Source organism: Diadema setosum, chromosome 12 (genome assembly GCF_964275005.1).
Source record: "Diadema setosum chromosome 12, eeDiaSeto1, whole genome shotgun sequence".
NCBI lineage: Eukaryota > Metazoa > Echinodermata > Echinoidea > Diadematoida > Diadematidae > Diadema > Diadema setosum.
The window spans coordinates 17098975-17123720 of NC_092696.1; the positions used below are offsets into that span (position 1 = coordinate 17098975).

Genomic DNA, 24746 nt, shown 5'->3' on the forward strand with positions numbered 1-24746 from the left:
AAGAGAGTAAATGTTTTGGCCTGCTATTATTACAAATTATGAGGTTTAGCTAGCTCAACGCAACTCATGATGATTGCCGGGTTGGTGGGGCGCGGCCGGGTGGGGTGGGGGAGCAGGGTGCGCTACTCAGCTAGGCAAAGCGCTAGCAGCCGCTGCTCCGTTCGTCATGTACAAGCTTCCTCGCGGAGTTGTACTTCCGGGTTGTGCACCTGCTTGCCTGACGAGAGGTCAATCAATTATGTTTACGTTCGCCGATCGCCTTCCTTGGAAACCCGACAATAGGCGCCTTAGCTACGGGACACGATCCGTCTAATCCAGCGTGCGGTGCAGCGGAGAGTGAAATACACACGGACTACGGACTGTGTATGGAGCGATAAGTCGATTGAATGGTAAGAAGGGATTTGCTCGATTATTTGCAATATTTCACGTTGAGACAGACTCTTATTTTACTGATACTGCTGGATTTCTGTGCTTATACAGCGGAACCAATCTAAAATCAAAATAGCTTGAAAGTGAGATACACTCGGTACGTATAGTTTCTGTCTGATTGCTGCTTATACTTGCCGTCTCTAATCGTAGTTAACAATAATGTGTGAATGTGTATGTAGCTTGTGTTTGTGTTCTGCTATAATTCTGTCGCCGACTCGAAGAATTCTCACAGCATACGCATAAACGTATTACCACCAATAGGCTCTTGATATACCAATAATACTAAGCTTTAGTCCTAATAAATGTGTCTACCCCACATGGACAACCATACAAATGTTTGTGTTCATTCCCGAATTTTGAGAATTTAGATTGACTGCGACTGCCTATCGCTACTGTACTGCAGAAGACAATCTGACAATAAGCGGTCATAAGTAGACCTAGATCCTGTAACATATGTAGGCCTAGTACGTTGGTAATTCTGCTGAGTATTGTATACTGCTGAAGGCACCCAAACTGGATAAGTAGCTTTAATTATGAAAGAGTTAGGCGTAAACATCACAGACACATCATGTCATGACACATGCCTGGTCTGAATCTGGATCTGGATGAATACGCTGAAAAACTCTGGATAGAGTATCACTCAGCACTGTGGTGTGATGTGCAGCTAATCACAACGGAGGTGACGCTGGAGCGCTTCTTTAAATGTGTCCAATTTATGAATCTGCTTTATGTTACTCGGCAGATTATTCCAATCCTTCGCTGTTCTATGGAAGAAGGAGTTGGCGAGAGCAGTTGAAAAACCATATAAAGTAGAATAATTATCAGGATGATAACTTCGGGTTGTCATACCTCTCGGTCCGCGGTGCTTGAGCGGGGCTGATATAGTCCTCAAGCTTTAAATCAATGTTACCATGCTTTATTTTATGAAGTGGTATATGAATATATTTTAGGGTACAATGTATATAATTAAATCGATACATAGATATATGTTGTATGTATCGGGTACTTACAAATATATATGCACATGTCATGTGATATCAATAAATACTGATCCATATGGTAAGAGTTGTATTCTTTTTAGTCTAGATTTTCATAATGAATCTAAATTATTTTTCTTATATAAAATTTTTTAAACCTTTCCAGTTGCATGTGTGTATGCCTTCATCTGTTTAAATGTGAGCATTCCGCTGTATTCTCTTAGAATCTGTATTTTTCTTTCTTTTAAAGAGGGGGTTAAATGGGCAGTAGCAGACTGATGTTTATTTGTACTTGATCTGTGGAATATAATGTATTATACGTGTAAAATGTGGTACAAGGTACAAGGTATACACTTGAGAGTGTGATAACCAACAGTGCTTTCTTTCTTCAAAATATACTTTGACAGGAAACAAGATTGTAAAAGAGGGGTGAGAGTTTGGAACATTCAACATGAGTGCAGTTATATACCCTCCTGTGCCGATGTCACGGCAACAGGAGAAGGCGGAGCTAGCGGAGCTCAACGACCGGATGCAAAACTACCTCGGAAAAGTTAAGAAGATCAGAGAACAGGCAAATAAGGTAACTCTCTCTAAAACTTTTGCACAGAAAAAAAGGGTCTACCTAGGGCAATAAACCCACTGGGCAATTACCCCGTACCCTTCCCCTGGCCATAATCCTAATCCTAATCCTGAACATAATCCTAACCCTAACCCAAACTCCTAACCCTAAACCTACATCAACCCTAACCCTAATCTTTGCTCTAACTTACCGCTAACAAGTAATAAGCTCGGGGGGGGGGGGGGGGGGGGGGTAATTGTCCTCTGGGGGTAATTGCCCGGATACGAGAAAATAGATATGTGGTAGTACCAAATGTGATGTAATATAGCCTTAATCATGCTGTCTTTTTTGCTCCATTGTATACACACATTCAGAAACTTAAAAACAAAGTTTGTTCTTTTGGTTTACAAATATATTTGTAGTTTGACTATTTGTGAGCTGACTAGAAATCCTTGATTTGTGATGTATAGTGATGTATTTCATTTTTTGCTGAACTTTCTACAGATATTGTATAAGAATTCATGGGCAATATTCAATTGCATTTGTCTTGTTGTGTGAATAGATCTCTATGTGAAGTTCACAACTCATGCACTTACAATGAGATTTTTTTAAAAATCCAATAGAGTGAGATAAAACCTTTTCAGTACAAAGAAGTGTACCTTGCTTGTAACATAACAAGGAATCTTCTTGAAGTAATCACTAAAATTGTCCAGTATTTTCTTATTATCTTAATCATTTTTAGCAGCTTTATCATAATCATCTTACCTTACCTTAACTCATTTTGTGATGAAATTTTATGTCATGATTATGAAATTCATGATATAGAATTTACAGCCTTTTAAGTAGAAACTTTATCGTTGATTATAGTGCGTAGGAAGGTAGACAGGTATATGGCTTCTCATATTGTGATAATTTGATATATGAATGAACATCTTACAATGACTATATTTCTGTGACCAGGTGGATTCGTCAGCCTTATTCAACTCCATCCGATGTTTGGAAGATGAGGTGGCCTCACTCAAGAGCCTTTATGACATGGAACTCAACAGCCTGCGCAGACAGCTGGAGGACACCACCACGCTGAAAAACAATTCGGAGACGCAGTCACAGCGCAACGCTCTCCTGGCATCAGATCTGCAAGACAGGTATGCGTGTCTGCCTTTGCATTTTGTCTGGCCTCAGTCTTGTTTCTGCGGGAGGCTTCTCTCATAAAAACAAATCCTCAGGGTTGGCAGTTTTCTGTTGGTATTTTGACATTTCATTTTGATCGACCAGAATATTATACACCAACAATTTTGGGACCTTAAAGGGACTGTACAGTACTGGTTGAGGTAGGGATTCATGTTTTGAACATTTCTAAGTGAGATAATGAAAAGCCTCTTATGAAATATGAAAGAGCATGTAATTTTAAGAAGGATTCAACGTTTATTTGATGAAAATTGGTTTTCAAATGGCTGAGATATCCAAAAAAGTGCTAATAATAAAAGGCGACATGCCCCAACTTTATTAGTATCTCTTTGTATCACCTTGTTATTGGATATCTCAGCCATTTCAAAACCGATTTTCATGAAATAAACTTTTGATACCCCTTAAAACTACATGCTCTTTGACATCTCATAGAGTGGTTTCTGAATATCTCACAAAACGTTAAAAGCTAAATCTTCACCTCGACCAGAACTGTACACACCCTTTAATTTTTACTGCACAGTTTTAGAAACAAAAATTTTGGTAAAACCATATCTGTTATAACTGGAGTTCTCTGTGTATTCATGTAAAGGCTTTCATATGCATATATTTGTAGAATCTTGTTAAAATTTTCCATTTATTTATGTTTGACTTTAAGAACAGTTTTGTCATGTTCAGGTTTCATGCAGGCAAACCCACCTATGTGTCCCCTCTCCCCACCCCACCACCCACCCCCCCCCCCCCAAAAAAAAAGACAGTAGAATCAATAGGCATATTTTATGCTCAGTGTACTGTTTTCTTTTGTGTCTTATGTAGAAAGTTAACTTTGGAGTGGGTAAATGATTGTCAGAAAAAAAGAGAAGACCTGAATTTTGACTGTCTTTCATTGAAATGAATGTATTGACCGATTCTGTGACACGCTATGTGTATTTTTGGCATGGGCAGCGCCATTACTGCGGTGTCTCAGCCGACCCCTCCCCTACCCCCTCCCTACATTAGCACACGCTCGGAATGAAAAACTAATGCATGGTTGTTTTAGCCAATGGGCGTCTCGTACTGAGTGCGCGAATGCTTGCCTGGTGCGCGAACCTTTGTTACAAGTGCGCGATAAACATGTTGCCCGTGGGGTGGGGGAGAGGAGGGGATGGGGGGTAGGCTGGGACAACGCAAAATGAGCTAATGGCTGCGCCCAGTGCCACAAATTGTCTGCTGCCCTCAACGAACCCGAATCGGTCAATAAGGCAGTGCCGTTATTTCCCTATGTAGAGTTGCACACGTGTCTTGTATTCCATTACAGTATTGCCAGCTATTTCCATGTAGGACGTGTGGTTGTTTTGATACATCTTTTTTGTTCACTTTTTTGAGCATTGAACATTCAAAAATGGGGGAAATTTGCAGGTTTAAACAGACACTTGAATCAACTTGTGTTACCAACGCGGTATCAGACACTTTAATGATGAATCTCACACTACACTGTGTAGCATACCAAAGGTGTGTAGGCTGGAGTGGGTTGTTGAGAGCTGTGTATATAACAGAACTTTAAAGTAGTGTAACGCACAAGACAATATATTACTTTTTCAATATTCTATTTATTGAATACATTCTTTTTTCTAAAAAAACATCAACAGAGAGCATGGTAAAGATGAACATTCTTTTTAACAGACCCCATGCATCATACAAGTCTCAGATTATAATATAATCATTTTTGCAAAATATGCAACATAGACTGTATTTTAGCAAACTCTGTTGGCACTACAAGTAACATTTTTCTCTGCTGAAATTTGGTGGCCCAAATCAGATGTGTAGTGGCTGGAAAAAAAAGGAAACATTAATTTTTTTTTAATCTTTGAGTGGGCCATCAGTAGGTATCGCTCAGGAAGTTTGGTAGTGCGACATCAATTCTTAGTGGCCCTTGACCACCTCTGATTTTGAGCCCTCAAGTTACAGAAGGTAGACTGAACTATGAAGGCTCATGCTGCTTTGTTTCCCGATCAGGTTGAGCATCGAGAATCATCGAAACAAAGCTTTGGAAGGCGAGATGGATACCCTACAGAGGTTGTGTGCACAGAAGGACATGGACTTCCAGCAGGCCAAGGCGAAGGGGGAAGAGCTCGCCCGCAGGGTCAGGGACTTGGAGGATGATGTGGGAGCGCTGCAGCGGAAATGCGATGACTCGCAGAGGGGGTGAGTTTCGATCTACTGCCAAATGGAACCCCCTTTTGCTTGTAATTCTGGAATGCTATGCCATAGTTGATGAGACACTTTACCTTCAACTGATGATTGCATCCCATGGGAAATGCATGTTAGATAGCAAAATCAGTTCACGTGATCTTCAAGGGGTTGAAATCTGCAGATTCACAGCATGATTCACTGTTGTACCATTTGAAAGCTGTAGTCCTACTTCACATAACTATTCCCAACAGTTTAGCATGCTTAATTTGCGCAATAACTTAACAGAGAGGAATTGGTAGAAAAGTTAATGAATATATGAGGTTCTATATGTCATTCAATTTGTGAATACGAATTGGTCTATGGCCTCAGTGTACTTAAAGGGATATGAGATGCTGACTACTCTCGCCAAGACCAAATACACAATACTCGTGTATTTTTTTTTTTTTTGTGTGTGTGTGTGTGTGTCCTGGCTCATGCAATATCTATTTTCATTCATTGCAGCCCAGTATGACATAAAAGATATAATTACATTACTATACCACGGATAGCTTATATGCATTCATAACTCGGCAGAAATTGGGGAAACTTTGTTCATGATATCAATCAAACAAATCTTCTGGTAGACCCATCTAGCAGTTAGTCTACCAGATGGATTTTCTGCCAATGATGTACCTTTAGTTTAGTTTTAACTTTCTTGACTCTTTGTGTATGACTATTAACTTGCTTACCTCAAAGTAATGGGTTAGCCAAAGTGTACTCTGAAAACTTATGTCAAAGATATCAGAATCTTATTGGAGTGATTTCTAATATTTCTTCCTCAGGCTCGACCGAGAAATGGTGGCGAGGCAAGAAGCACAGGATGCTCGTAATGGGATGCAGAAGAAATTGGACTTTCAGGAACAAATGCACAGAGAGGTAATCCATTTGCTCGGAACCAGTTTTGTCCATTGTCATCACAAGGTTATACTCCTTCTATATGGAATCAAACTGAATCCACAACTTGTGTATATGAAGAGTTTGTTTGCAAAAACCGATAAGTCCATTTTTGAAGATTTTGAAGTACGGTCTCTGTCACAAAGTACAAAATGATACCTTTTAAATGATATATTGGTCACTACATATAAAGGTATATTTTTGAAGTTATGGTCAGAAGAAGCAAAAATTTTCTTATTATTCTCTTTATTTTTCTTGACCTTTAATCGCAAATATCTCCATTTGACAAATATGGACTTATCAGTTTTTGCAAACAAACTCTTCATATTGAAAAGTTTTAGCTTTATTTACACAATGCAGCAAATTCACCTTTGAAGAGAAATTGCAAAGTTTGTCAATTTTCACAAAGCAGTTTTTAAAGGGGTCGTGTAGTTTTGGTTGAGACCTAATTTCAGGTTTCTAACATTTTTTGCTGAGATGATGAGAAACCTCTTATGAAATATGAAAGAGCATGTAATTCCATGAGAAAGTCAACGTTTATTTGATGAAAATTGGTTTTGAAATGGCTGAGATATCCAAAACATAGTGATTCTGATAACTATATCTGACCCACACTTAATTACGATCGTTTTGTTTTACTTTGTTTTTGGATGTTTCAGTCATTCCAAACCCAATTTTCATCAAATAAACCTTGAATTCCTCCTAAAATTGTATGCTCTGTACTATTTCATAAGTGTTTTCTTGGTATCTCGCAAAAAGTTAAAAGCCCAATTCTCGTCTCCATCAATACTGTACCATCCCTTTGAACAGGAATGTGGAAATAAGTGAGTTGATGATACATTTGCCTCATAAGACACATAGTTGTTGTACATAAAATCTTAAAAATTCAAAGGATTTTTTTTGTTGTTTGTTTGTCAGCCAGGAATAACATGATGGTGTACACTCTTAAACTGTAACAGAATTTTCAATAATTTTTGCACATGATCAATGTAAAATTGAAAAACTTTTAATCTTTCCGCAATCCCCTTTAAACATTTGCTATTTTCAAAAAATAAAAAAACAAATAAAATAAAATATGGGGGACATTTTCTCACCTCATCCCTGCATTTGCTGTTGTCTTATCAGCAAACCAATGAATGGAGGAACAGACTGGAGGACGAGGCTAATCGAATCCTCCAACTGGAGTCAAAGGTCAGGGAACTCAGCAAGCCTGACAACACACTGCAAGAAGTCTTGGCCAATGTCCGGGCAGCGGCTGCAGCTGAACTTCAGCGATTCAAGGAGGAGTCTGAAGCTACATACCATCAGAATGTAGGTTCTTTTGAAATGGAGAGATCCAGTCTTGCTGTAGCCATGTTTTGTATTATATGTTGCATATTTTATTACTGTACGGTATTCAACGGTAGCGACAGCCCGGGGCCAGTAGAGATTGATTTCATGCCACCAAATTTCCAAAAAGGCCATCTTTTGGTTGCCCAATCGGGTAGCTGAAATTCAAATTGAAATGTTACATTTTCATATATCTTAGGCTACTGCATTTCTTTGCCAGGCCACAACATTTTATTTTCAGGCCACCAAAATGTCAAATTAAAAGATTTTAGTGGTTCCAGTGGGCCACCGAAGAAAAGAGATATATGTTGATCCCTGATATGTATGTATACATTATGAACATAAACATATTTATAATTTTTTGGGAGAGGCAATTATGATGTAATTAGTGTAATTTACTTCCTCCCCTCTCCCCCATCTTTTCTGACAGATCAAAGCAAACTACAACTATATAAACAGGATCACAGATATTTTCATTCTGTTTTGTGTAAGAAAAAAAATCTCTAAGCAGTCATACGATAAGCCTTCTGCAATCTTAAATAGAGACAAACTTATGTACAAAACATTTCTATTTGTTTTGCCTTTTTTTCTAATTTCTAATGAAAATGGAAGGGTTTGAAGAACATTTTTCACAAAAACAGAAGAAAGCAGAATGCAGACCGGCAGAATGAGACAGTTAAGGGCTTTTTACACTTGTGTTTCTTAACCCCGGACTTTCTCTGACCCAGGACTATCGTTAGTCCCGTACCAATTTTTTCAGCTTTTTACACTCGCCAATTAGTCCCGTACTATCTCTTGTCCGGGGCTAAGGAGAAAACTGACCTTTTTACGCTCGTATTTCTTAGCCCCGGACTTTCCAAACCACATGAATATTCATGATTACGCTGTGTACTGTACACGTACACGCACGCACCGGCAGCACTTGATTACCTCGTTTCTGATTGGTCATTGAGGGTCTGACTTCGTCTCCGTCGCTTAGCCCAGGATTATTTTTTCGTTCTGTTTACACTCACTTGCTTGGCACCGCAATTGCGGTGCTAACCCCTGCTATTTTGCAGGGCCAGATAGTACCGTACTATCGGTGGGGCTAGCCCACTTTGGCAAAAACGAGTGTAAACAGAAAGTGGGCTAAGGATAGTCCCGTACCAACGGTGGGGCTAAGGCCCCCCCTTAGCCCCACCGTTGGTCCGGGGCTAAGCAAAATTTTACAAGTGTAAAAAGCCCTTTAGAGGTTTAAAACTAGGCGTGTCACTTTTATGATATTTTAGGATTGCACCAGTGCTCATAAAGTGCAACAACATGAGAGTTCAAACCATTCCAGGCATCAACAATATGAAACGAACTTGCCTCGGTTTATTGGAGAAAAAATGGAAAGAAATGTTGGGATTGGTCAACTTCTGTGGTGTCTTCAGTCAAACATAAATAACACATCACATCCCATCGCTAGTCTTACATTTGTTGTTCGGTGCTGTATATATTATTATAACTTATTGTTTTCATTTTATTCATAAGGAAGATTTGCCAAAAAGTATTTCTTAACTGAATGCTTTGCTGTTCACATATATGACTGATGTTTCGTTGCCAGAATTTAAAAAAGTCATGTAATTTGCTAGATTTATAACATGAGTCTTCAATTAGCATCATATTTTAGAAGAATAAAGGTTAAGATTCTTTCTCAAATTGGCAACTTTTTACATTTTCATGTTGAATGTAAACAGATCTAATGAATTTAAGCAGTCCATCTATTTTTTTTTTTTTTATGTGAGCTACGCAGTGAAATTCAGAGTTGCCAGTTTGATGATGGCAGTCTGATTAATTCTGCAGAAAAACTCCCCAGGGACTTGATAGGTTGAATCACAAATAAATAAATGAATTAATAAATAAAAAGTTTCTGATATGAAAAAAAAAAGACACACATGAAACCAGTAGAAAATTACTAAATGAATGTAAGCTGTTGATGTTTTGAAGGCAGAGGAGAAATATTTCATCAGTGACAGTATCACACACGATTGAGGCTGGAATAGGAATATGAGTCCCTCATGTAGTGCGATAGGATGTTCGTGGTCTGATTTGACTAGACTTGTTTCCATGTTTCTTATCTCGCTGAAAATTCACATAACCAGACTCGCAAAAAGAAGGTAAAATTTTGTATCTTGCTCTTCCCTTAGACTGTGAAATAAAAACTAACACTCTGCCAGAAACATTAATGGTTTTGTGAAACTCATAAAGTGTCTACCAGTAAATCAGCCTAGATGATGGTAAATGAGTTCATTGACAACAATAACAAAGTCTACATTACTGAGATGATGAAAATAATAGTGGGTGTTTGTAATGCCTTTACCACTCTGAGTGCTCAAAAGGCATGAAAGGGCGGATAGTGAGAGGGTATTTGATTTTCTTTGAAACCATGTTTCCATCATCTTTTTCAGAAATGTTTAATGAATTTTGCATTCATAAATTATTTAGCATTTTCATGTAAATATTGATAACAATTCTATTTGTTCAGTATTTATAAAGAATGATTAAAATAATGATAATAAATCAACACTTTGGTGAAATATAACACTCTGATAACAGTATTAGCAATACTGCTACCACTAATAACAATAATGATAAGAATTAAAGTACAAGGATGTTATGAAAAATAAATTCTATAAAAAAACACTAATGATATCAGTCAAGCATGTATTTTAGTGTAACAGTGATAACAAAGTAACAGCATGAGCATCCATAACTTTGATGTTCTTTTGTGACTTAATGTGAGTGTCCCTGACATTTCTTAAATCAAACCGTTTCAAACCATCAGCCCTTCAGAAATTTGCTGCAGAAACCTCTACTTATCATCTTACTTTTAGTTTAGCAATTCTTTGTAAATATCTGTAAATAAATTGTATTATAATGTGAATAACCCAGCCTGGAAGAATCTTCAGCTTATTGAAGGATGCAGGCTTAACAGGAAGAAGGAGGAGAGGAAAAAGAAGAATTTGATTGCATTTGACAAGATTAGATGGATTGGTAACCATTGTTTTCCTTAAGTGTGCATCTAATCAGAAAGAAATTTGCAAAACATTAACCAATTTGAGACAGAAAGAGAACCCATATTGAAGTCATTCAACTTCTGTAACTAAGTCAAGGACTGGTATAGGCCTACTTTGTGATCGAATGGCTTTTGCAATCTCTGCAACCCACCCCACCCCCCCCCCCCCTCCAAAAAAGGAAGAAAATCAAATAGAGCTCCAATGAAAATAAAATTTCTGGTGCTATTCCTTATGAACTACTTGATGAATGATAATATTCATGATTGGACGACACAACAATTAAACAATGGAAATAGCATATCTATGTGAAATGTCCCTGAAGCTTGTCTCAGATTCTTTTTTTTTAATACAAAATGTATGATTGATCTTAAATTGTATACATCAAACCAAAATATGAGAAATTTGTGATTTTCCCCTGGAGAGAAACTGCTAAACAATAGATTACAGGACAAGCTTCTTTTCTATTTTTCTCACATTTTCTTGAGGTTGAGAGAGAAGAAAGCCTAGGGATATTTGAATCTGGTAATGTTGCAATCAAGAATTTGATTTGATCCTCCTTGCCTTAAATATGGACATTAAAAATGCAATGTCACTCAGATATCAAAATTTCAGTGTTTTATCCTTTTTGTATTCATTGCAAGTCAAAGAAACTTTTTTGTAACCCTTTCAATGTGCTATTACCCATTTTATTCCAATAGATCCAGCAGCTAAAGAACAAAATTGACGCTGACGGCTCAGAAATGGAGCGTATGAATAATGAGAACAAGAGACTCTGTGCTCGTGTGGAAGAACTACAACACGATCTGGACAGTCTGAATAATAAGGTATGCTTCATTCATTGTCTGCCTGAAGGAGGGAAGGGTGGTGGACCTCAATTGGTTTGTTTGTTTGTTTGTTGGTTGGTTGGTTGGTTGGTTGGTTGGTTCAGGGCCGGTTAAGTGTTTTCAAAAGTGGGGTGCCCACTTCCAGGTTTCATGAGCTAAAAAAAAAAAGGTCTTCAGCTCATCTCTCCCCTTCCACTTCCGGGTTTCTTCAGCTGATTAGGGGAAAAAAAAGGTCTTCAGCGCAAAAACATAACCACGCTCATATTTCAAGATGTTTATCTACTTCATTTTAGTGCCTCTTACGTACTTGCGGGTTAAAAAAAGTTTGGGGCCCCAAGTGATGACACCTTATATATTCCTTTGTATGTTCCACAAAAAGTGTGTGTGTGTGTGCGGGGGGGGGGGGGGGGGTTCCGCTGGCCATGTGGTTGCTTGGTTGGTTTGTGCAAGGAGGTACTAGGCGAGCTCGCCTAGTACCTCCTTGGTTTGTGCATCTTGAGACCCTATTCTCACACCTATCCTCTCACTGGGGCATAATTTCCCTGGTTCTGGGAAAAGCTGGCAAGTAATGCGGATGTAAAGTTGATGGATGTCGCCATCTCACATCGCATTTTATCCTGCTTTCTTTTTCCACCGCAGCTCACAGCAGCTGACCAGGCCAACCGAAACCTGCGGGACACGCTCGGCGCAGAGCGCGACCGCACTGGAGCGCACATCCGCAACCTGGAGGACAAGCTGCGCGACATGCAGGACTGCCTGGTGGAGAAGATGCGGGAGATCACCAAGGCAACGGATGCCAAGCAACCAGTGAGGGCGGAGCTTGAGGCATTGAAGGGCATGCTGCTCGAAGAGGAGAGAAAGTGAGTGATGCGAGTCATTGTCATTTTTATTACTGTGTATTTATTGACATATTGCCCTACATCAATGTAAATAAGCACTGAATTGATCAGCGTGTTTTAGTAGCAGCCATGATAAAAATCATTGGCGTACATACTCGAGCAGGATTCGAACCTACGACCTCCTGATCACAGGACAGGCACCATGTACACTAGACCACTGAGTTTTGCCTGACAGCAAGTGTTGGTTCTAATCCTTATAGCATGCAGCGGGTAAGATGTAATTATTCACTGTCAGTGTAAGGCAATTTGTCAATCAGTTGCAATGAAAACATCTCAACGGAAGAATTTCATGTATCTTACTCTGTATTTGTTGTTAAGACAGCTGGATATTTAGAAAGAGAGATAAAGTTGGATAGATATGTAGAGAAATATAGATAAAAAGTAAAAAAATAGATTAGATAGACGATAATAAGATAGATATATGTAAGTACGCAGAGAGATAGAAAGATGTAGAGAGATAGAAAGAGATGTAGAGAGTTAGAAAGAGATGTAAGATAAGAAGATAATGGATGGATGCTTGAATAGATTGTGTGCTTGTTTGATCAATGCATTTGTATATGGGTAGATACATATAGAGGGATAGAAGAGCTATGGATAGGGAAAAGTAGCTGTACAAACTGTCTATGGTAACAACAAATTATTAATAGCAATTTTCAAATATCGCTCTATGAAATCTGCACAAAATGAGAGTTACAGGTAATCCTTGCATCTGCGATAAAGATGTGTACACAGCGCTCTTTCTTTATTGCCTGACAAAGGCTAGCAGTTGCAGTGAAATCATTGAAAAACTACTTTCCATTTGCTACATTGTATGACAATAGAGCAGGTGTACTCTCTTTTAATAATTTGTGTGTGTGTGGCGTGTGCGTGTGCTTTTACCTTTGAATTTCAGAGTATTGGACATCCCAGGCCCTGTGCTTCTTCCATCAAGAACCATCCGGCTTCCAAGTCCTCCTCGCATCACACGCCCGGCGACGGTCATCCCCTCCCCGGACTACGGCAGGAACATCAGTCCAAGAAGTGAGTTGCTCTCACTCACACCTTACAAGATCACCTGCCTCTAGTTTTGTTTGTAGGCTTGAGAAATTGCTCATGTTCATTTTATCATTTGTATTGGTCTTGCATTAGAGCTATCCAGGAAGAAGTGAGTTTCTTTCGTGCCTGGCCAGATCAAATGACTCCAGTTCTGCTATGAGGATTAAAAATCCTTCTTTTTCTTTATTTGTACCAGACTTGAAATTAAGACTATCTATGCAAAGTGATTACAGGTGTAGAGTGTTCATATTATGGAGGTGGTTTTTTCATAATGCTGACATATTGCAGCATTTTGAAAGTGGAAGGGGTAGAAGAAGTTGGTAAAGAAAGTGATAAAAAGATGAAAGGAGGAATTGCTTGATGATGAAAAATTGAACAATGGAGTCATAGATAGATACAAACATACAAAATAAAAAGGTAGATTTGATAAAGGGATATATCAAATAGATGGATAGATAGATAGATGGATAGATTGATAGATAGATAGATAGATAGATAGATAGATAGATGGATAGATGGATGGATAGGTATCTCAGTAGATAGATTTATGAAATGTAAGATAGATATATAGATTGATAGATAGAGAGACAGAGAGATAGAAAGATAGATAGAGAGAGAGAGAGAGAGATAGAAAGATAGATATATAGATAGATAGACAGACAGATAGATAAATAGATGGAATAGATTTCAAGCTGTGTAGATTGTCACTGACTTATCACCTTCTTTCTTTTCTCTCTAGACACAAGACCGGCCTCTGTCCCTGCTCCATCCACCATGGGCCAAGGCAGGGACTACTTTGATGCCATGTTTGGAGACCTGACTCAAAGGAAGACCATTGGGCCCATTCTGCGGGCCCGCACAGGTCCACCCAGCCCAACCCCAATCTCCCATGACTACACCACAGCGACATCCAGGTAATCCAACCTTTTAGTGTTTTTTTTCTAACTTTGTCCATTATCACCAACTTTGCTGTGGTCTCTAAGCAGCAAATATGCTGTATTCCTTTCTTTGCCTTGTTCTGAAACTTATTGTTGGTAAATTAGAATTTCGTAAACCTACACTGTCCATCTTTGTGAAAATGGCTTTCATGTAGGTTTGTTTCATTGCAATACTTAAGTTTATGGTGTAACTTGCTTTATGGTTAAGTTTTGAGAGTATTTGATGAAAATAGTCTTGAAATAATCATAGCATGTTAGAGCTCTGTTTATACACAAAGAGAGGGTCATATGATAGCAGTGTGGACTGCTGTGTGAAACGATAGTCCAAAGTGTATTAAATTTAGTATAAAAGGCAAAAGCATTCTAACATTTGCTAGGTTGTGGATTTTAGAAAGTGAAAAAAAGTAGATCCAGTTTAATCCTCATTTCATTATGCTATACTCTACTGCATTTGTCCCTTTTAAAGTCAAAGTTACAGATTTTATTTCTTAAAAAAAAAAGGACGAGAGTTGAATGTGTGCTCTATTCATTGTGTTGTGCTCCTTTCAGTGCCACAAGTGCCCTGAAGATCTTGGAGATCAACGAAGACGGGAAGTTTGTCCGCCTCTTCAATGCCTCGGGGAACGAGGACATCGAGATCGGGGGATTCCTCATTCAGCAGAACGTAGGAGGTCACCCTGTGGCGGTTTTCCGCTTCCCACCCCGCACAAGATTCCGTGCTGGCTCCGTCATCACGGTGAGAAAAATCTCATCCTGTCATAGTTCAATGTTTTGTTTCTCTGCACTGTTTGTTTCCAGGTCTTTCTACATCATGTTGTCATCTTTAAACTTGTATATACTGAATGTATCATGCTTTGTAAACTTTTCTTTTAGTCCATCTTCTTTTGAGGAATAATATAGATTGACCATTACCTGCAAATTGAAATATTCTAATTTGTTGATGAATTGAGAATATGAGAAGTTTAAAATTTCAAAGTGTGCATGCCATATCAAAATGATGTCATATTTCCTGAAGGAATATTTGATTTTCTTATTGCATGCACTTACAGTTATTTCTTTTGCTGTGGTTTTTTTTTTTTTTTCTTCTCTCATTGTGTACGGTCCTCTATGTTCATGATTGATACTGGTTTGTGGACTATTTTTAAAGTCTCAAGGCAGACAGAAAGGGTTGCCATAGAAACAGAGGGGAGAGCAAGATAAAATGCAACATCACTCAGCTTACTCTTTAGTCTTGAACCTTAGACCTCTTGAGTACAGGGGAGACACATGGTCAATTGAGCCAGCTTGTTATGTACCGCACAATTCCATGCGATACCAGATATTTCTTCAAGTAAATGTGAGTGTTTGTTCTGATGGCTTCCCGCCGCAGGTCTGGTCTGCGTCCAGTCTGGCCCACCACAACCCTCCAACAGACTTCCTGTGGAAGGAGCAGCACAAGTGGGGGACGGGACCGGAGTGCACCACCATCCTCTGCAAACCAAATGGGCAGGTGAGCAGTGGTAGTATTAATAGTATTCGTAGTATTAGTGGTATTAGTAATGATGATGAGGAGGACAGTGATGCTGATGCTCGACATGTGATGATGGTGATGATGATGATGATGATGATGATGATGATGATGATGATGATGATGATGATGATGATGATGATTATGGTGATGGTGATGATGATGATGATGATAATGGTGATGATATTGGTGTATGATGACGATTATGGTGATGATGATGATGATGATGATGGTGATGATGATGGTGATGATGATTATGGTGACGATTATGGTGATGATGATGGTTATTATGGTGGTGATGGTAATATTGATGATAATGGTTATGATATTGGTGTATGATGATGGTGATGATGACCATGATGGCAACGTTGATAATGGTGATGATGATGATAGTGATGATGGCAGTGACGATAATAATGGCGATGATGATGGTATTGATGATTATAATGATGATTATGATGGTAAAAATAATGATGATGTAATGATGACGGAGTTGACGATGGTGATGATGGATGATCATGATCATGATGATCATGACAATAGTAGGCCTAGTAAGGAGGATGATTAAAATAATATTAATCACAATAAGATTGTCCCTTTGAGCAATACATCATGGCTAAGTTGATATGACTAACCATTAGATATTGCTATTATTTTGCTATCTTTTCTTCAGGCAATAGCCTGGACCACTGCAGCCCACCGCTTCACAAAGACGGCTCGCTCCTATGACGGCGACACCGACAGCTCCGCTGGCCATGAGATCCTAGATCAGGAGTACGAGGGCGGAGCCTCCAACCCCCATCCCGACTTCGAGGTGGAGATCGATGGAAGGCCAGCCACAGTCTTGAAGAGGTGAGAGCGACAAAACAAAAACTTATCCTGATTTTTAGGTACATCTGCTGCAGATGTCTCTTAGAGGGTCAAAATGTCCCAATGTTCATGTACTCAGAAACGATTCTTTGAATATTCATGAATATATGTTTACTTATAATTGTGTTTTTTTTTTTTTGTGGGGGTGGTAAATAGATAAGGAGATAGATAGATAGATAGATAGATAGATAGATAGCTAGAAAGATAGTTAAATACAGCCATGTAGAATTATTGATAGCCTGATAGATAGAGAGAGATAGAAATGACATAAGTTTGATCCATACTACATTGGACTCCCATTATAATGGAAGTCCTCGCGATCGGCAGTTTTCTTTGATATAGAATTTTGTTTTAACCGAACAAATAAACAATAAAAAAAATAGAACCAATAATTTTGTGACCAGGATTTTTATTTCGTTGTAACCAGAATTTTGTTATAACTGTGTTCGTTAAAGCGGGAGTGCACTGTATCTACATAGTGTAATTCTTGAATAGTGGCTTCACAAGGGACTTCTATGTGGTTGGAAAAATTGATGCATACCTACCGAATGATGCTCTAATCGGTATTTTGCATTTTCATAAATAAAAGATCAAATACAGCATCATCCAGTCAGGATACATCAGCATACTACATATAAGATAAGCACATACGTACATATTCATTCATCTCTTATATTTTTCTATTTCGTCATTCATGCAACAGAGAGAAGCAAGAACCACCCAGCCTGTCTCCGCCCAAACATCCCCATGGCAACACCACGGGGACAGGGACACACCCAGGGGTGGGCCAGCCCCGGGTTCTGGCCGCCGGCAACGACAACAGCAGCACCTGCCGCCAGACCAGGTCCCAGAACTCTAAGCCGGTACCAGACCCAGTCCCTGGTAAGTCCACTCTCTAACCATTTCTGTCCTACTGTCTGTCTGTCTGCCTTTCTGTCTCTCTGTCTCTCTGTCTGTCTGTCTCATACTCTACCCCCCCCCCATTATTTCCTGTACGTTGCAGTTGACCCTAGCTATCTTAAAGTTCTGTGTACGAGCCATGAATATCTGTTACAATGACCAAAAGGATACAGTATCCCAAATTGAGAGTTATCAAGTTACCTATTTGCAGATTGTGTCTGATGGACAATTTACCTACTTTTAGACTAACATTTTGACAGTGTAATACTTACATCAGTAATTTCTGGGAGTGGAAAGAAGATTGTGGTACATTTGGGCAATTTTTTTATGTAAGAGTTTGTCGAACAGATGTTCATCCTTTATACCAAAATCTCAGAAGTTTACGACTTCTGCTTCATTTGTAAATTACTATTGATTGTCTTTTCTTGTCTGCATACTCATTTATTTTGCCCATAATTTTGATTTGACAGGGACATGAAAAGAATTGAATTTTTGCTTTTAAAATGTGATATGAAGTATCAAAGGATTTGTAAATTCAATTTCTTGTTTGTGTAAGGTCAATATGAAGTATAGTTAGATCTGTCAGTTTAATTATTTTCTTTCTGTGTGTAAGTGATGTGATTTGAACTTCCATGATTAAGGAATTAGCAGTCAGACAGGAAGACCGTATTCTCTTGTATTATTTCAGGTGAGCTCTATGCCGGTTCGGGGGCACCAGGGAGCAGAATGGGATCAGCCCCATTAAGGAAGGCGGCCCCATCCTCAGCAGGTAGCTCGAGGGTAAGTGATCCGCACATACAGGCACTGTATGTATAGAGATATGGCATGTTTTGTTGTGATGTTTTCGTTGCTGGGGGACCTTTGGCCATTCTGTGTTATCTTGAGAGTTATTTCAAAGGAGACTGGTATCACTTTTCATAGATAAGGCAATGTTTTTGTAGATGCCATCCATATACCGTATGTCCCAGAAAAAATTACAACGGGACCCTCCACGCCAATAACTTTGAAAATAGTGAATCAATCCAAATATACTTTCAGGGTGTGAAACTATAGCTTACTACCCACATTTTACAGAAAACCCCATTCGATTTTGCTTCAGCGGTCAACGAGAAATGAGGATTTTTGTAGAGCATGTCAGGAATCCCTTCCCTCCAAGTTCTGTACCCATTGTGTTCACACATTAATGTGCAGTTCCAAGAGCATCCAAGTGCTAAACTGGGAAGAATCAGACCATGACCTGCTTTACAATTACCCACATTTCTCTGTGTCCACTCAACGAAACTGAATGGGGTTTTCTGCGAAATATATCTAAGATGTTATATTTCAAGACCCTGAAACAGCATGCAGACAGTTTAATTACATTGGACCTTATCAACGCAAAAATCTGGTTGTAATTTTTTTCGGGACATACTGTATGGCCAAAAGAATGAGAAAACGTTACATTCTCCATTCATTTCATGCTCATAGGGATGCGTTCATTGCAGTTGTAAATATAGGTTAATGAATACGTGTGTGTAGATATACATATGTGAAAGTGCTTTTCAATATATTCATATATTCATTTATGTATACTTATGAAATTAAAAAGATGATGCAACATACATTTGTTGGGTAAAGTTTTTAAACCCTAATTTTTCATCGTATGTTTTTCCATGTTTGCCACAAATGTCTGCAATTTTTATTTGGGCAGCTCTTGATCTGTCTTTCTTTCCTTTGTTTTTCTGCAATATTTTCTTTTCGTGCGGATTTTATTCTTGGTTTGTTGTTGCAGCTGTGGAATTGGATCATCAAAGAGTGAAGCAAATGGTTATAACATTCATCTCTTTCTCGGTAATTGGGGAAAAGAATGATTTGTTTTGGTTTGTTTTTTGCTTTGGTGGAAGTTTGCTGGAAAACTGATCAGCCAGCCTGCTTTGAAGTGCCCTATGTGTGGCTGTAAATTTCCCCAAAAATGCAATACTATTTAGTTTCTGCAATTTCATATACTTCTCATTTTTTATTTATTTATTTTTTTTTTGTATTGATATGGACAACAATGTTTTGTCCAGGGTGTGCAGAGGTGCGGTGTGATGGTATGTGGTTATGACTTCTATCCCAGCAATTTTCATTCTCAAGGTTGGAAAGAAATCACCAGCTGCATGTTGCTTGGTCTTGATTGTTTTTCCTTTTTGCAATACACTATGTGGTGAAAAAAAAAAACACACAAGATCTTCTGCTTCATTAACCTATCAAGTCCAAGACACCACGCTTCTGTGTTTTGCTGCAGTTTTTTTTTTTTTTATAACAGTTCAGTTTTTCTTTCATTCAAGCCCGTTTTTTTTTTTTTTTTGTCAAACAGTAGGCCCTACTTTTTGTTTCATTTGCAGAATTATCAAAATCCTATGCATAGTAATGATAGTGATAACAATGACAACAATCAAAATAATGATATTGATGATATTAATAATAATGAGAATGATGATGATGATGATGATGATAATAATAATGATAATAATGATTAATATGAAGAATCTATATAGCGCCTATTACAAACCAAAAAAATCCAAGCGCTCAAATATTTGCATGGCTAAATTCATTATGTATAGACCTACCTACAGCTGTATATTGCCAAACATTATAGAGAATTAAAGTTGATATTATGTCTACCTAAGGTTGGGCAATTCTTTTTGTGAAAATGCTTCTCTGAGTTAGGGCAGAATCAAGGAATCTTATCAGTTCCATGTAATCTTTCTCCAAATGAATTTATGCAATAAGATTTAGAGTTGCCAATTTGAGGAAGATGTGAAGATTATCTGTCTTCCAAACCTGTCCCAGTGACTTGCTAGATTAACTCTGTGTTTATGTCTTCCCACAAACGTTGGGAATTCGGCAAAGTTGTCTAAATGCAGGCAGCGCTTTACGACAGATTTTGGACAACAGCGTTGCCATGGACCTTTTTTTTTTCAAATTAAACAAGAGTGTGTTGTTAGAAATCTTCATCTGTGGTTTGCCTTTCTAAATCATTTTCCCTTTCATTTACAAAGAAAGAAAAATAGAATGAGAGCGTGTATTTGTTTCGAACTGTATCCAATGCAATGATGCTTGACCAGCAAATGATGACATAATGTCAACCTGTTGAAGACAAGTCCCGATTATACTCAGGCAGTTATCTATGGGAAATGCATATTATAGCAATATCAAACCGACCTCAATGGGTTAATGTTGTGAACACCTGCTTCACTGTCTGTGGTTATCATGCGGAAATTCAAAATTCTGTCATTTCATTTCTTTAATGTGTTTCTGATGTATTATTAATATTGGAAACAGAACTTGTTTGGTTTGTTTGATTTTAATCTATTCATCAATTGGAATGAGAAGGATATCTTAACTTGAAAATTGCCTTTAAAAAGTAATTGAATTTCAAAAGGCAATAATATGCTGGTGTCAATTACATAATAAGTGTGATGAGTATACAACCTTGGATTATGTGTGCCTGTGGAAAATATCCATTTCATGTATTAACATATTCACATTTGGAAGAACCCATTCACTAATGAATGTATTTCCCTTTGCATGTGTGTTTCATTATAATTATCCTAAATGATTTATGGTGTTTCAAAATGATTCATGTGATAATGATTGTGATATTATCAATAAAAGAATAATAAAAGTTAGATGACTTTCTTGATGCTAATAATTCTAACAATGGTAGTTGGAATACTAATAATGGCAATGACAGTTACTATGATTATAGAAATAAAAGTAACAGTATTGATCATAAAATGACTTCAGACAATGACTAGATTTGTAGTGATATCTATAACCACCAAAATAGTGTTCTTATATTATTGATAAGTTATGAAGTGAACAAAATGCTGACCGTATAACAGACTGATGACAATGCTAATAATAGTATAATGATGATTTTATCAAAGTAATGACCATCACATTAATTTGCCCATAAGCATTACGCCTATAGATTTTGCCAGCATTCATTCTCCATGCATTTCCAAAATTTTTGTTTCATAAAAGTGCAAGTGTGTCAATAGTAGGGACATTCACTGTGCTTATGAAATTAAATCAACTCTGTTACTGACATACTTTTATCAGAATCTCCTTTGTTTCACTAAATGGTTATGTTATTTGATAAAAAGTCATATTTTTTGGGAGAATTTTTACCAGTATTCTTCCTTTAGGCTCTATGATTGAACTTTCTTAACTTTATTCAACTGATATCTTTGTTAGATACATTATTGTAAGTGGAGACCTACACTTAAACGCTCAAAGCCTTTTTATAGTTAATGATATTCTTTACTTCAATTTTGTTAGACATCAGCATCATATTCACAATTAAGGAAATAAAATAAAGGAATTAGCAGCTAATATCCCATTCTGTTATGCTGCTTAAAGGGATGGTACAGTTGGCCCTTTTAGTGGAGATGAGAATTGGGCTTTTAACTTTTTGCGAGATACCAAGAAAACACTTATGATATAGTACAGAGCATACCATTTTAAGAGGAATTCGAAGTTTATTTGATGAAAATCGGGTTTGGAATGACTGAAACATCCAAAAACAAAGTAAAACAAAGCGATCGTAATAAAGTGTGGGTCCCACACTTTATTAGAATCGCTCTTTTTTGGACATCTCAGCCATTTCAAAACCAATTTTCATCAAATAAACGTTGAATTCCTATTAGAATTACATGCTCTTTCATATTTCATAAGAGGTTTCTCATTATCTCATAAAAAATGTTAGAAACCTGAAATTAGGTCTCAACCAAAACTATACGATCTCTTTAATCACATGAAATCTTAGTTGCACAGAAAGATTTCATACAGTTTCCTAAAAGAGAAAACTTGTAAAAAGATCTACAACCCTGTATCCTATATAAATCTTACAATGCAAAAATCACACACAACACACACACACACACACACAAACACATTCACAAAGTTGCCACCTTATACAACTAGAATAAAATCTGTATATAGCCTTTGTGACAATAATCACATGTCTTCATGAAGATAATATGATGAAATAGTAAGAGCTTTTCTTTTTTTCTGAATGTAGATGTGGTCACAGATACTAAATTGCCAAGTTCCTCAGTTCAAGCCCTTTAGCAATACACCTAGCAGTACTGACCACAGGCAGGGGACATAACTACAGTAGTGTCCAGTCATTTATAAAGGGCTTAAAAACCATTTGCTTTTTGCCTGCAAGCATTTTAATTTTTCCTTACAGACTAGGAAAAATGAATCCAAATACAAACTCAAGATATTTGGGTTGAATATGTGAGTTGTATTTTGTGTGAGCTGTGTTGATTTTGTTATCAAAGATTTTGTTATCAAATATAATTATATTTTTCAAATTTTCCTACGGCAGGGAGGAGGGGGAAGCATCCGTTACAGCCCCCAGCCCAGCCCCTTCATGTCCCCGCACCAACGACACCATGCCGAGATGAACATGCTGGACAATGGCCAGAAGGTCGGCTTCAAACCCCCCATGCCACGCCCACCTGTCATATCGTCATGGTGATGAGTTAGACCCCGCCCTCCCTTCCTTGTGACCCTCGTCGTTCTAAACCCATCTGGCTGAGAAATGATAGGCTTACAGATAGGCATTGAGCATCATTCTGCAAAGTGTTTTTGGCTATCACTCTGTGAGCTGACAGTACATTTTTAGCAATTACCTTTCAAAGCCAATGTAGTTCAATGACTTACCGTATACCCTATATATTTAGCGAGTCTAAATTTTCATGAATCGGGACTTCTCGACGATTTTGCGAGCGGTTAAATTTGCGATGGTGGAGAACTGTACAGAACGGAGAAAGTATATGTTTGCGTCACATTCATATCGGTATCAGAGTCGTTATTTTCGCGTGTCTTTAATTTTGCGAATAGCACCTGACTCGCAAAATTCACAAAAATAAAAACCTCACGAAATATTTGGCGTATACAGTATATGTATAAAGTAGCCAAGCTGTAGTTTTGAACTCTTAACGCAAACCCATATTCCTCCTGTGCCACCTTTCCTTCTTTTTTTTTTACCCATGCCCCGACAGAAAGAGGGAGAGAAAATGCACCTGACCCCTTTCCCCACTAGGTTCCTGAGCAGTAACCATCTGTGTGCTTTGAGTGTTGCTAGGCACTGAAAGCCCCATAGCATTGCATATGCTGCTCAAAGACCTTGACACAGAAATGGTTATGGTTGCACCTTGGCGTTCATTATGAGAGAAGCCTGCGTTGACTGCATGTGCCTCATCATAATTATTTGCCAAACTTTTCTTCAATTGGAGTCAAATTATGTACACATGCTACATTTCACTCCATCTTTTCTTAGCACAACATACTGGCTGGAAAGCTTGCACAAATGTAAAGAAATATGAAGTCCCTGCTTGAAAGCCTTTCTTTTTAGCTTATTTAGGAGCTGTAAACAAACAATTCTCATGCAGTCAGTGTTTTTCTTGATTGTTTATTCTTGCTGGACTATCTAGTATCCAGGAATTATTGAAGCAGTGTTATTCAGATGAGATTCATACCTAACTCACTTTCTTTTATCATACATGTGTGTACCTTTAACTACGCTACATGAAATATATTGATATATATGAAGAATCCGTCCAATACTTGTTAGATATGATGCAATTATCTGAAAAATAGCTTAAAAGCTCTCTATGTACTTGTAGACTAAATACTATACAAACTATATATTCCTTAGGCATTTACAGTGAGACTGTCTTTCATGAAGTTTATGCAAGCAACACAGGTAATACTTTCATTATAAAGTGTGAGTGATACCCAGTAAACAAATTGATCATGGAATCTAACAGAAAAGGCTCGTTCCACTTTACAAGTTTTTCACTGAAAGTCAAACATGTGTTTAATTAATTAGACAGTTATGTGCTTGTGAATATATTTCACTCAATATATGTACAGCTTGATAACCTGCCTGCAAAAGGAATAATGTCTGTAATGATTCTCTTTAAATGTATTTTTTTATTTTTCATGTCCATACTGATTTTTTTATTAAGTATAAGTGATCTAACTTAGCTCATAGCTAAATATCTAGCTTTTAACAGCATTTTACAGCGTACACCACACTGTGATTTAATGTTCAGTAAAGACCACTACTGTGTACTGACTCCTAAGTTGCATCATCAGTATTTACTCTG

At 37.8% G+C, this 24746-nt stretch overlaps 1 protein-coding gene across 1 annotated transcript; it reads left to right on the forward strand.

The window, feature by feature from the left end:
* The first annotated feature begins 1857 nt into the window (after positions 1–1857).
* Positions 1858–23110, forward strand: LOC140236131 (prelamin-A/C-like). The gene is made up of 15 exons (XM_072316104.1): positions 1858–1986; positions 2926–3110; positions 5146–5334; positions 6144–6237; positions 7381–7566; positions 11321–11446; positions 12086–12306; positions 13238–13365; positions 14120–14294; positions 14868–15054; positions 15688–15807; positions 16499–16677; positions 17399–17577; positions 18284–18375; positions 22958–23110. Exons 1-15 carry the CDS (start codon positions 1858–1860, stop codon positions 23108–23110), a joined length of 2343 nt encoding a protein of 780 aa, XP_072172205.1.
* Positions 23111–24746: the final 1636 nt, after the last annotated feature.

Bases quoted from the DNA above. Each gene is read 5' to 3' on its own strand.
- LOC140236131 (XM_072316104.1), top strand. From the start codon at position 1,858: ATGAGTGCAGTTATATACCCTCCTGTGCCGATGTCACGGCAACAGGAG. The intron at 11,447-12,085 runs GTATGCTTCATT...TTTCCACCGCAG, and splicing joins TGGACAGTCTGAATAATAAG to CTCACAGCAGCTGACCAGGC. The intron at 15,808-16,498 runs GTGAGCAGTGGT...TCTTTTCTTCAG, and splicing joins TCTGCAAACCAAATGGGCAG to GCAATAGCCTGGACCACTGC.